Raw genomic sequence first — 13,501 nt, forward strand, 5'->3', positions numbered from 1 at the left:
AGTAGATGGTAATCAATTTCAAATAGGAATTCTGAGATTTGGTTACTAATGTTTCCCCTTTCTTTTCTTAGGCTTTCTTTTTTCCCATCCCTAGTTTTCAATTTCCGGATCCTGACAATTGGCTTGGTTTGGGATTGGGAACCAAAGCTATAGGAACTGCCAAAACCCTCCATCTTACTGTCAATGTTTCCCTCATCACATTTTCCTTCTGATGCATACCCTCACCAGAGCCCACGCCCGTCTCTGTGCCTTGCCTTTAACACTCCTACTCTGCTACAAGAATAGCTGATTCAATGAGGCTCACTGTTTGCCTTGTTGACTGCAACCCTTGCAATTTCATCTATTGCAATTCTAATGGTTGAAACGTTGTTCTCCACTTGCTGACCACTGAAATTAATTATTTTTCTAAAAAATTATTAGTTTTAAATGGCACTACATTAATCTAACCACCAAGTAAATGCAAATGCAATTACCATGCACAACTTCGATTCATAACCAGCAATTGGCAACGATGACAATTTAGGATGATATTGTAAAACTAAAGCACCATATTTAACTGACCTTTCCATCTAATCCAGCATAAAGTTGCTTCAATTCTTTAAGCAGTGCTGACTGCTTCATCCATCTGGCTTTTCAAAGGGTTCTTCTGAACGTTTCCACATTCCATTGCAGCAGTTAAAAGCCGATACATTTGTCTACATTCAACTGAAATCACAAATAAATAATAAATCAACGCTCACTTATTACATACTTCACCCTGCATTCAACTGATGTGAAAAAAGCAATGGCACATCTTACTCTTGGGGCATTAACAAAAATGCTCTTTTGATCTTCTGCATTTCCTATCAAATCTAAGCTTCAAGTGTTTCCGAAAACTCCAGGGTCCATGAGCATTTATTCTCATTTATGGTCCGGGTGATTGAATCCTTATTTGGAAGGATAGCAGAATTTGAAGACAGAAGTTGAACTCAATCCTTGGCCACGACAGTCTGACGAAGAGATAATCTTTGCAAATAGTAGCTTCCAGTTTAGCTCCAATGCCTTGAGCTTCACTTCGGAAACATAATACCTAGATATCCTTACATCTGCCTGGCTTTCATGTCAACAAAACTGCATCTTGCACCTAAATCTTGACAATTTCCCCCAAACTCACAATTACAAGTGGTCCTGACATTTTAAATGCTTCGGCATCACATTAACACTCAGAGAATTAGCCACCACCATCTTCTGCGAGGAATCACAAAATTCCCAGGCAGTTTGTGTAAATTTGTTCCTGCCGACAAGCCAAAGAGCAATTTTCATAGTTCCCAAAATTCAAATGAGCAAACACACTATTACAACCAATCTCAAACAACAATGAATGTAATGTTCACCTTGTATGAGAGTTTCTGATCCATTCCATTGTGTCCTCTCATGGTAAAGGAACTGCGAAACAATGTGGACACAAATCAGTACATGTCTCAAGGATTGTTGCACATCAATCTGATGCTTGAAGCTGGGTTGGTGTTCCCCCCTGGTAGATAAGCCAATCCACAAGATGACTGTGTGGTAAGATATCCCGTGGCGCGGATCTAGACAACTAATCAACAAAAAACCGCTCAATAGATACAGAAATTAGAGGTGATATATAGCCTATCCCTCCAGTTGCATCATAAATATCTTTCAAAGCTCCAAAGAACTTCTGAACAGTTCAATGTTTATGCATAATCCCATATTCCCAGAGAGGCTCTCTCAAATTTCTTCCATGGTGTATTTCATTAAAACTTTTGCAACATTCTCAAACACCTCATTATTCGGCTTACCAGACCCGAGAATCATAACTACCACACACCAATCTGCCATAAGATAACTGACTTCTCAAGCCAATATTTTGAAAAATAACTTCTTTAATTATATTCCTACAATCTCAGTTCCTCTCAAAGAAATCAAGTTCCCTTCAATGATTCTCGCCAGTCTAGGGAAATATGAAGTCAAAGAATTGCTTCGTTGATAGTTCACAAAATTTTGTAGTGCCTTAGTATCATAATGCTGGTGATGCAGAATTTGGAATTCAAAGAGATTTTGAAACTTCATAGATGTAAGTAGAATTTCTGACTTTGCAAACACGGATGATGAATTCTCAAATGACTGCTTGCGAATGGCATCTAGATTTTCCAACACCTTCATACCACAAAAAAGTAACTCTGAACTCCATACCTCGAGCAGCAGAGACAAGCTTGCTGACATCAATTGAAACCACCTTCTCGCTCGTTTGAGCACATCTTTTGTCCACCTCATCTACTCACTCTGCATCTGGGTTCAGCAAAAGATACTTGGTACCAAGATTGCTTATTGCTTCCATACACTAAGGTAGTTCAGCAGAAGTCACTAACTTCTGCAGTTGTTAACATCTCGTGTTTGCGATGCTCAATACTCAAGTATCTTCACAATCATATCTTCCAGTAATTCCAAAGTAGACAAGGGTCTCACAGAAACCTGGTTTCTATGAATTGTGTCTTCTGAATATGCTATGAGATCGAAACTAATTCGTCTTCCCAACCATATTCAGAGGTACTTAAATGAAGATGAAATCCAAAATGTTCGACAAGATATATTAACCTCTGATACTCTGATGTCTCTTGAAGCATTTATTGATGACTCAGCATGAATAGGTTGCACTGCTCATTGATAAATGTCAGCTTCATTTCGAACAAATTCAGAAAATTGGTACAGTCATTCTCCGCTAGCATGGTCCTTTTCCCAAAAGCTCTCCTTTTCTCTAACTGCTTCAAAGGCCACCTTTGCTCCCGATGACCATAGAGATTGGAAAACACGTAATGAAGTATAAGTTCAGATGCTTCTTTAAAATTCCACGTTCTGTAGCAAATCAGTGCCGCGGAGAATATCGCCTCTCTCTCTTTTTGCAATTTTGCAGCATCCACGAATTTCCCAACTCATCTTCCACCATAGAAGTTCATCAAAGCAATTCACGACTTCAAAAGTTACGTTTCATCATCCACTGAATGAAAAGCTTTCACAATTTCATCATAGATTTGCTATCTTTAGCTCATGTGATGAACAGCACTCCTCTCCAGAAAGTCTTGTTCAATTTTTATTTTTCACTTCTTTGGACAGTACCACACATCTGTACGGCATGTTGTTTCCAGTAATGGATGTATGCAATCCAACATCAAAAAGCTTTCCTTGGAGCAAACATCTCAAAAGCTCCGTTTCAAATCCAATGAATGAAAAGCTTTCACAAATTTCATCATGGATTTGCTATCTTTGAGCTCATGAGAGATAAAAGCGCACCTCTCTAGAAAGTCTTGTTCAATTCTGTTCATTTCTTCACTTCTTTGGACAACACACATCTACGGACTTTGTTCCAGGATTGGATGTATTGAATCCAACATCAAAAAGCTTTCCTTTGGAGCAACATTCAAAAAGCTCCGTTTCAAATCCAATGAATGAAAAGCTTTCACACAATTCATCATGGATTTGCTATCTTTGAGCTCATGAAGATGAAAAGCGCACCTCTCTAGAAGTCTTGTTCAATTGTCATTTCTTCACTTCTTTGGACAACACCAACATCTGTACTGACATGTTGTTTCCAGGATGGATGTATTGCAACCAACATCAAAAAGCTTTCCTTGGAGCAAACATTCAAAAAGCTCGTTTCAAATCCACTGAATGAAAAGCTTTCACAAATTTCATCATAGATTGCTACTTTAAGCTCACATGATGAAAGCACTCCTCTCCAGAAAGTCTTGTTCAATTTTATTCATTTCTTCTACTTCTTTGGACATACCAACCCTGTACTGGCATGTTGTTTCCAGTAATGGATGTATTCCAATCCACATCAAAAAGCTTTACCTTTGGAGCAAACATTCAAAAGTTACGTTTCAAATCCACTAATGAAAAGCTTTCACAAATTTCATCATGGATTTGCTATCTTTGAGCTCATGATGATGAAAGCGCATCTCTCCGAAAGTCTTGTTCAATTTTGTTCATTTCTTCACTTCTTTGGAAAGTACCAACATCTGTACTGGCATGTTGTTCCAGTAATGGATGTTATGTCAATCCAACATCAAAAAGCTTACTTTGGAGCAAACTTCAAAAAGTTACGTTTCAAATCCGCTGAATGAAAAGCTTTCACAAATTTCATCATGGATTTGCTATCTTTGAGCTTATGATGATGAAAAGCGCATCTCTCCAGAAAGTCTTGTTCAATTTTGTTCTTTCTTTCTTCACCTCTTTGGAAAGTACCAACATCTGTACTGGCATGTTGTTTCCAGTAATGGGGTACTGCAATCCAACATCGAAAAGCTTTCCTTCAAAGCAAACAGTCAAACATCTGAAAAAATTGCCGTGGCATCACCTCTACTGCACGCTCATAGCATCCTGCAGAACGAAACATCCCCCGCCCTTTCCAGCTCTGGTTCCTCCCATTTTTCCAAATAAATCCTACCGCACAACAAGAAATTGAGTCTTAACATCAAATTTAGTAACCTCAAAGTGGAACATATACAATATCTAGCACTTTTCGCCATTGACTACTATACACAAGGGCAACAAGTTCCTGAAAAAAAAAAAAAAATTAGTATGGAAGAATTTATTGCATAGGTCACAACTCTGAAAACTGAAATAGATATCCAGTCACTTTTGGAGCGTTCATCTTGGTGCAGAAATGGACTAGCGACAAAGAAACTTCTAAACTCATTTCATACTAACCTTCTGATAAGACTGCAACAATTTTACATTAGATTGCATCCAAAACTTTCTTATAAAAACAACAACTGCATCTGAGAGTCTACAAGATCTATGTCTATTCTCAACAATAAGTATGCTTAACTATCAATTCCTGAAGTCACAAAATATTCAGCAACAAAATAAGTAGGAGAAACTTCTGAGATGATATCCAAATTTTCACAGTAACGATAATATAAAGAATGAATCCATAACACTGCAGCACATAAAGACAGCAAGTTATATTCATCAAAATAATCAATATCCAATTCATACCTGCTCTTCTCATACCTCCACGCTCATAAAACATTTGGCAGCAGAATTGGCCTTGTGTATGGCTTCAAATTTTATAGCAGCTTGCCTTAGTTTTTATTAGCCTCTTCAGGGTTCAAACTATGCGGATACGGTCAGCATCAGCTTTAAGGGCAGTAGCTTTACACCTTTCTTCCCAGTAAAAATCTTTAGCTCTTTCGAAGCATTTAGTTTGCCATTTCATAGTTACGCTCATGGAAACAGCTGGAAGTAACAATAATTGTCAAAAGAGAAAAAAGAATAGTTTAGTATCACCAAGAAAAGTAAAGTGGCTTCCTAACTTGTACACACTCCTACCACAAACAAAATATGAATGTCAAATGGCTCAAGACTGAGATTTTTCGAAGCAGCGTATATGACGCAGTCTAAATATGAATGTGAAATGGCTCAGCTAGGAAAAGGGTACCAGAATTGGAGACATGAAGATGAAAATAAATACTGTTAGCAGTAGTGCAATAGCAAAACGTATTCCAGAATATGTCAGGTCAAATAAAAAGGTTTCACAATTTAAAGCATGGCACTAACAGTAGACAACAACGATGACAATAACAGCTTGGGAAAAAATAATAAAGACCTTGATGCCCTGCGATTTCCACTCTTCGGGGGTACTCGCAACTTGCATTGCATGTGCAAATGAATCATCCAGCTGTTTGACTTCAACAAGAGACTTCTTCTTCCAATAGTCAAACATAGGTTTGGAGACTTCCTCCCTATCCTCCCAGATCCATAACCTTTGCCTTGTACGAGTGATGGCGACATACAGTTGCTTCAGTTCAGCACACAAGATGTTATGTTTAGCTTCATTGAAGCTCGGGAAGGACCTAGGTGACGTGGAGTCAAGCAAATTTTGTTCCTTCATATATTCATAAATCACTCTCCATTGATTCTTAAGATGTGGTGAACCAAAAAAATTGTATAACAGTACATCCTACGAAAGAAATAATACAAGTCATTAATGAAAAAATTTAGGATTCATAGAAGTTACTGAATAATAGAAGGAGTAAGGACTTGGATAAACGAGGTGAAATCTTTTCAGACCAATCATTTTAGCAGTATTTAGCAATCAAATCCCCCCGTCATAAATTTTGAGGAGGGGATTTGATTCTAGATAGAAGTTCAATCTTATATTTCACTAGGAACAGTTGCCAGGAGTCGAAATCTTACATTATTACCTGCATATGCCTTCTTACATTGTCCACGCTAAAGATGAAATGAAATGACAATTAAGGGAAATAGTCTGAAACTTACAACTTTTAAGTTTTAACTAGATCACAAATGACCCATTCAGTAATAAGATCAAAATAGATTAGAAGAGTACTCAAGGGCATAGCATGAAGAATGGTATACTAAAAGCAAACACTATGTTTAATTCTCCAATAATCGCAAAGACTTTTCAATAAAAAAAAAAATTCACCTGAAATTCGAGGCCTTTACTCTCTACTATGGTCAAAACAAGAGCTTGATTCCCAACATAGTCAGAAATAACCTTCCGAGCACAATCATCTCGTACTAATATCACCTGTTCAGCTCCAAAACCAACTACATTGCCACCAACTTTTCCACTCTTTCCAAAAATTTTTATGATTGCATTTTCATCGTTCCCAGATTCAAGCAAAATCGGAGACTCCCCATATATCATAGTAGTCTCAGGGTTTAAAACATCAACATAGGGACGGAAGAAACGGTAAAGAAGATCAATGATGCTCTGAGCTAACTTCAGTACTCCTGCATGGGTACGGAAGTTCTGGCTCAAGTTAAAAATATTTGAGAGTTGTCCTTTTTGTTCTCTGCCATCATGTTCATTGCTTCTTGATTCCAGTACAAACTTCTTGTAGAACAGATGTCGTATATCTTCAAATTTGAAGTCGATTCCCCTGGCAATTGTTTGTGCTGTATCACCAGAAAAAACAAAACCCTCTTCCACATTTTTGCAGATATATTTGAGCAGAGCAATTTGGCTCATTGTAAGATCCTGCACCTCATCGACATAAACAAAATGAATTTGATCTCCGACGTATTTTCCTTTTTTAAGTCGATGATGAAGATCAATTACTAAATCAGCCAAATCAAAATCACCATTTTTCATCTTCATTCTCTCATAGTTTTGAAATATCTCATATATCATCTCTCTTTGTTGCCTGCTCAAAATGGAAACTCTACCCTCTGATAATTGGACATAAACTTCTCGACTCAGTTTACCGTCACCAAACTCCATGGATCGCAGGCCTCCTTTTATGTGAGATATAATCTCAGTGAAGACCCTCGAAGAATCAAGCTTCTTTGTTAGTTGTTCATTAAAACGTGGCCAGTAAAATGAACTAAACCTGTCATAACTAACTTCCTTTTTCCTCATAATTGTGTATAAGGAATCTGATCTTAAACTCTGAGTTTGGACATTAGAATGTTTCCGAATGTCATGGAATCTCTCAAAATATGAATTGCCCATTGTACCATCCAGCATCATTAAGAACTTATGAAATGTAACAACAAGAGGGTATGACTTAGGCGGAATGTCTACAAAAGAATTTGGGATATCTTTGAATTGCGCTACATCATCAATATCATCCATGTCAAGTAAACTGCCTTCTGCTAGAAACTTCTCACCCAGGGCGGAGCTGCACGCATTACAAGTACTATCATTAGCCACAAACCTTAAATGAAATAAGAAAAGCAGACTGCAAGAGTTATTCTTATGGAAAACTCACAAACCTTTTCAAGTGAGAAATGTGTTGCTTTACAGCAAAACACAGTTTAGGACTGACTGTCACAAAAAGTTGGCGCAAGATATCCGGTTTCTCCTCTCCAAGGCCCTTCTCAAGCTCATTTGTCTGGGTAGTATGCAGATGCTCATGATTATCAACTCCATAGAATCCTTTAGTTGCCATGTGATGTAGTTTTGCTTTCTGAAATAATTTCATGGTCAACACAGTAGTTTTCCCTGTACCTGACCGACCAAGTATGAAGGTGCTTCTAGGAAAAAGAATCATCTCCAACTGTTCATCTGTTACTTCAAATGGAAGATCCAATGCTCTACCATCACAGTCGGAAAGTAGGTGGTTCACTACACCTGATGATAAAGAGTAGAATTTCATCAACAACAAGCTATCAATCACCTTAGAATTCTCAACATAACTCATACTATCTGAAGCAGCTCCACTTAAGTCACTTCCACTCTTACTATTAGCAAGATTCTTGAAACGAACAACTTCTGAAGAGGCTGCCCAAGTCTTGGGAACTTCCAAATTCCTAGTCCAAATAAAATGTTTGCTAGTCAGTATAAGAGGAAAAAATTATATTTCTTCAACAGAACTGAAAAGAGTAGACATACCCTTCAATATTTTTCTCTTTGCAACGATTGATGTAATCATCAGTGTACCTAACAAATATACCATCCAAACGTTTTACCAATTTTGGAACATTCTCCAAAGGCAATATATCCCAGACTTTTAAAACTTGCTTGTAATTTGATTCCTTTACTATGTCAATTGTGCAAATTGTATAGAGACCTTCAACTTTGAATATCTTAATAATGCGCGAAGAGCTTTCACAAATAGAATCTATGTTCCTCCTCTTAGGTCGCCAGCCACTTGAAAGTTTCAGTAGAAGGTTAATAACTGATTTCTTTTTGCGGTCTGATGTCATTTTTTTAAAGGATTTCAAGAAGTTGTCACTAAAAATAACCTGGGAAATAAGTTAGAAATTGATCACTCACAAATATTGCACTAACCATGGTAGGAAAAGTTGATTGGCAAAGCAAGTAAAGCTATGGAAAATATATACCTTCCACTTTTGGTTTCTGAAAAGTATACTACCAGCATCCAACAATTCATCCAACTCACCAAGCTCTTTTTTGGCCTCTAATATAGCTTTGGCCATATCCTTATCTTCATCAGCATTAAAGAAGCAACGCCGGTCCTTAGCATCACGGATTAAGGTTTGCCAAACAGATTCACCATGAGTTAAGGTTCTTTCATTCCCCAAAATCCATAAACAATGCCTAGAGCAGGGGACAGAAGTTATTCACCATAGTTAGTAAAATGAACCAAACACAATGAACAACATTTACATATTTACCTAGCCCTCGTAAGTGCGACATTGATTCTCTGTGGCTTGGACAAGAATCCAATGGATCCATTCCTGTTACTTCTCACAGTGGAAATTATAATAACGTCCTCCTCTCCTCCTTGAAACCCATCAATTGACTTCACTTTTACAGTAAAGCCGTCACTGTTCTCATACTTGCCTCCAAGTTTTTTTTGAATTGCTCCCACTTGAGCACTGTAAGGTGAGACTATGCCAATGCTCAGCTTCTGTTTTGAGCCCTTCCAATCTGCATATTATGAATTACCATGGATATAAATAGTTTTGGCATTTGATCAATTTGAAACACTTCATTTCATTTATATATGATTCATTATTTAAGTTTGTAAAACTCTTTTTCTTCAATCATATTTTTACAAGCAATACATAATACAAATTAGTACATGCATGAGAAATTAGGTAATCAGTTGAAAAGCATAGGACAGTATTTACCACATTAGCCATTGACAGGAAATCAGCACTTTTTGATTTCTATATAAACATTAGTCACAAAATGATAGTTCCCAAGTGGGGAACAATATTTATAAATTAGATGGTTCTACCCTTTATCAACAAATTTCATTATTATAAGTTATATAAGATGCTTCCCATCATGAATAAAATTAGGCTAATTAATTAATTACGTTCATAAAATGTAGACAATATGAAACCAGTATTGTGTTTCTCAAAAGGAAATATTGGAAATTAAATGAATCACATGCTATTGAATAAGCTGTGAGATGACAAAATGAAAATCAATTTAGTTTAGATGGTAATATAAATGTGAGAACGCATACCTTTGTACAGGTTCTGCAATATTTTCATCACAACTGCTACCTCAACCATATTTCTCCAGCCAGAGCTGATGAACTCGTCTCTCCCATCAAATATGTTGATGAAAGAATATGGACCAAACATTGGTGATCCTGGCAAAAAGACTTTTTCGTAGCTTTTTCTTTTAACATCCGCGGAATCTAAAATCTGGTTGTTATAGAAATATGAATTTGGGAAGTAGCTGATAGAGGGGTGCATTCGATATTGCATATTGAGCAGGTGTCTAGAGTGACCCAAGGAGCTCAACCTCTCGAATAAGCTTCTCCCGAAACCAGCTTCATCAGAAACCTGAAAACAAAGACGAACAAATTAAGGAAAACTAAAAAGAGAAGCAAATGCCAAATACATAGAAATCGGTAGAATTACATCAACACACATTGCTTGCAACCATTGCTGGCAATTGGCACTCATCCCCAATGAGAATAGTATGCTTTAAGCCCAGGAGTTGCAGCGGTATTGTCGACTCACTTTCTTTTAGTTGTGCCGCTTCATCAATGACCAGAATGTTCAGTGGTTCCATGGCCACTGAATGCAGCTTAAATGAACTAGAAGCAGTGCAGAATATTACTGAAGCTGTTTTAAAACAGAAATCTTTTAATGAGTCTATGTTCATATAACTTGGGAGCTCAAGTTCGCTTAAGGAATCCTGAAGAATTCTTAAAACAGTGTGACATTCACCCCTCCTCTTGTGCAACAAGTAGTTTTTATGCCCAGATGACGAAGAAAAATCTTCAGCTACTGAATGTGAAAAGAGCTCTTCTAGTTCCTCAGAAGCTACACTGTCTTGAAACAATAAAGTTCCAAAAGAATCAAGTAAAGTGATCAGAGCTACCATGTTTTGAAAATTATTTTCCAAAATGAAACTTTTGGATATATGAGTACAGAGGATATATATACAATTCCTAAGAGAAGTGGCAGTATAGTTAAATCTTTCTCTCATATATTCAAGAAATGACTTGAACTCCTCTTTAGACTCCTCTTTGATTTCATCTTCATTACTGTTTTCTCTTTTCTTTATCAATTCATTTTCCAAGAAAATGTGATACTGAGAAACACAATCTTCAAGTAAATCAATCATGGAAGCAAAGTAATACCTCCAGCCAGTTTGCACCCCAAAACACTTTGAAAGCCTTTTAGCACGATAATCCAAATATATTTCTTGCATTTCTTCACCAACTTTGAGTCTCTCCTTACTCCCAAACAAGAGAATATCTCCAACAGGAAAAAACAGAGTGCCTGTCCCATGGTTGTCTGTTTTAACAGTTTCTTTCAGCAGCTTTAGAACACGGGAGGCCACTTCTTTAATTGCAACATTTGTTGGGGCACAAGTAAGGATTCTGCATTTCATTCTTAACAGTGTAAAGAGAAGCATAGTAACAGCTTTAGTTTTGCCTGTCCCGGGGGGACCCCATATCAGTTGCACAGACGATCTGTGATCACAATGCACGCTATCAAGACAGGCAAGAACCGCCTTCAGTTGAGAATCATTCATTATCGATCTGAGACCAAATTTCTCATTCCAGATGCCCCCATTCTGCTCAGAACAGACTTGGCAAGTTTCCTCCTGTCATTCAACATGCAGGTTTCAATAAAAAACACCACAATTTATGTCAGCAAGAAAAGAAGTAAATCATCTTCAGGAAACTTACCACAGAATTAGTGCATAGAATTTCATTGATAATCTTCAAATTTCGAGGCATATGCAATGATTTCCATATTCTTATGTTAGGAGTTATATTTACCAAGAAAATTACAAATAATGATTTCTCCCCATCATCGACTTGGATGCTTCTTGAGGCCTTGACTTTAAAATAGGTAGAAATGCTATCAGTCTCATTCTCATTCTCATTTACATCCACTAGGTCTACGGTTTTCATGACTGATAGAAAAGACCACGTTCTACCCACCCTTTCCAAGTCGGAAATAGTTTCAGGTTTCGCGTTAGCCAAAATCAAAATATCCCACGTCAAAGTTTTATAAGGCTCTTTACCAATGTTACTGAATCTGTTCCTCCAGTAATCAACCTTAACGTCATATATCTCTGCTCCATGTGGCTTGGACTCAGCAAAACTGACCACTTCAGCATAAGGTGCTCTTGAAATAGTCTCCATCCCTGAAAACAGTTGGGCTCGTGTTTCTTCCAACAAAGGATAAACAAATGACCCAAAATACTGTTTGACTGACTCAAATGATTCAGGAATTTTTTTCACCTGAAAGAAATAAAACAATTACTCAATTTAGTGATAAAATATCAAATAAACTATTTCAGTCAGCATGGACTTGATTATAAAATGAAAGCACTTGAAGGTAAAGAGAAGCTTCATCTGAAATTTGATAGCATGTTCAGATGTCTCTTAACACAAAAATCTAGGCAAACAGGCAAGGGATTTTAACCAATGCTAGTAACTACTAACTATATATATATATATATATACACACACTCATTAATTACAAGTGTCACAGACACTACTCCATTTTCATAGACAACCGACCATTACAGATAATTAGGAGGGAAACCCTGAAGTTGAACATAACAATTACAAGTGTCACAAACATAAACATTAAACAATAGCTAGATACTAGGGGTATTCGGTTCCAAGTACCTTGCATATTTTTAAGGAACCGAAACCGAAAATAACGGTTCCTTGAAATTTGGAACATGAATTGGAACCGACGGTTCCAAATCCTAGGTACCGAGAACCGAAACCTATAACAACGGTTCCAGTTCCGGTTCTAGGTACCCTATAAAATTATAATTACCCTTCAAAGATTTTAAAAGGCAAAAAAACCCTTAAAAATTTACAAATAACCCTCCACTTGGAATTTGTTAACAAAAATAAAATTACAAATGATAAATTCAAAATTACAAACTCTATTACTTTGTAAAGGTAGATTTGCAAAAGTCAAACCAACTTACTTTAAATATTATGAAATATAAATATAAATGTATTCACGTTACTTTTTCTACAAAAGTTTTTATTAACCCCCAAATCTTTAATTTTATTTTATATTAGTCTCAGGTCCCAATTCCAGTTCCAAAAATTTTGGAACTGAAACCTACCCGTTGATGGCCGGTTCTAGATAGGAACCGGAACTAAACCCGGGGTATCCGTCGGTTCCCCGTTCCAATCGGTTCTGTAACTACTAACTTCACTAACAATATATATATACACACTCATTACTTACAAGTGTCACAAACACTACTCCATTTTCATAGACAACCGACCATTACAGATAATTAGAAGGGAAACCCTGAAGCTGAACATAACAATTAAAATACCAAACAAACATAAACATTAAACAATAGCTAGATACTAGGGGTATTCAGTTCCAAGTACCCTGCATTTTTTGAAAGAATCGGAACCGAAACCGGAACTGACGATTCTTTGAAATTTGGAACCGGAACTGAAACCGATGGTTCTGGTTCCTAGGTACCCACAACTGAAACTTGTAATAACGATTCCGGTTCTAGGTACCCTATAAAATTACAATTACCCCCCAAAATTTTTAAAAGGCAAAAAAACCCTTAAAAACTTATAAATACCTTACC

At 36.9% G+C, this 13,501-nt stretch overlaps 1 protein-coding gene across 2 annotated transcripts in view; it reads right to left on the reverse strand.

Annotated features, from left to right (window-relative positions):
• Positions 1–13,501, reverse strand: part of LOC116114239 — a 50,670-nt gene that overhangs the window by 32,626 nt on the left and 4,543 nt on the right. Inside the window, exons 1-8 of one of the 2 annotated variants that reach the window (XM_031400395.1) lie at positions 10,328–11,316; positions 9,915–10,239; positions 9,112–9,367; positions 8,818–9,034; positions 8,366–8,718; positions 7,747–8,283; positions 6,452–7,652; positions 5,612–5,965 (exon numbers count right to left, since the gene is read on the reverse strand). In XM_031400395.1, coding sequence (XP_031256255.1) covers positions 5,612–5,965; positions 6,452–7,652; positions 7,747–8,283; positions 8,366–8,718; positions 8,818–9,034; positions 9,112–9,367; positions 9,915–10,239; positions 10,328–11,299 — 4,215 coding nt within the window. In that variant the 5' untranslated portion in view covers positions 11,300–11,316. Of the gene's footprint in view, positions 1–5,611; positions 5,966–6,451; positions 7,653–7,746; positions 8,284–8,365; positions 8,719–8,817; positions 9,035–9,111; positions 9,368–9,914; positions 10,240–10,327; positions 11,317–13,501 lie in introns of those variants that run through there. The other variant, XM_031400396.1, reaches the window with a different exon arrangement.

This window comes from Pistacia vera, unplaced genomic scaffold, assembly GCF_008641045.1.
Source record: "Pistacia vera cultivar Batoury unplaced genomic scaffold, PisVer_v2 Contig704, whole genome shotgun sequence".
Taxonomy (NCBI): Eukaryota; Viridiplantae; Streptophyta; class Magnoliopsida; order Sapindales; family Anacardiaceae; genus Pistacia; species Pistacia vera.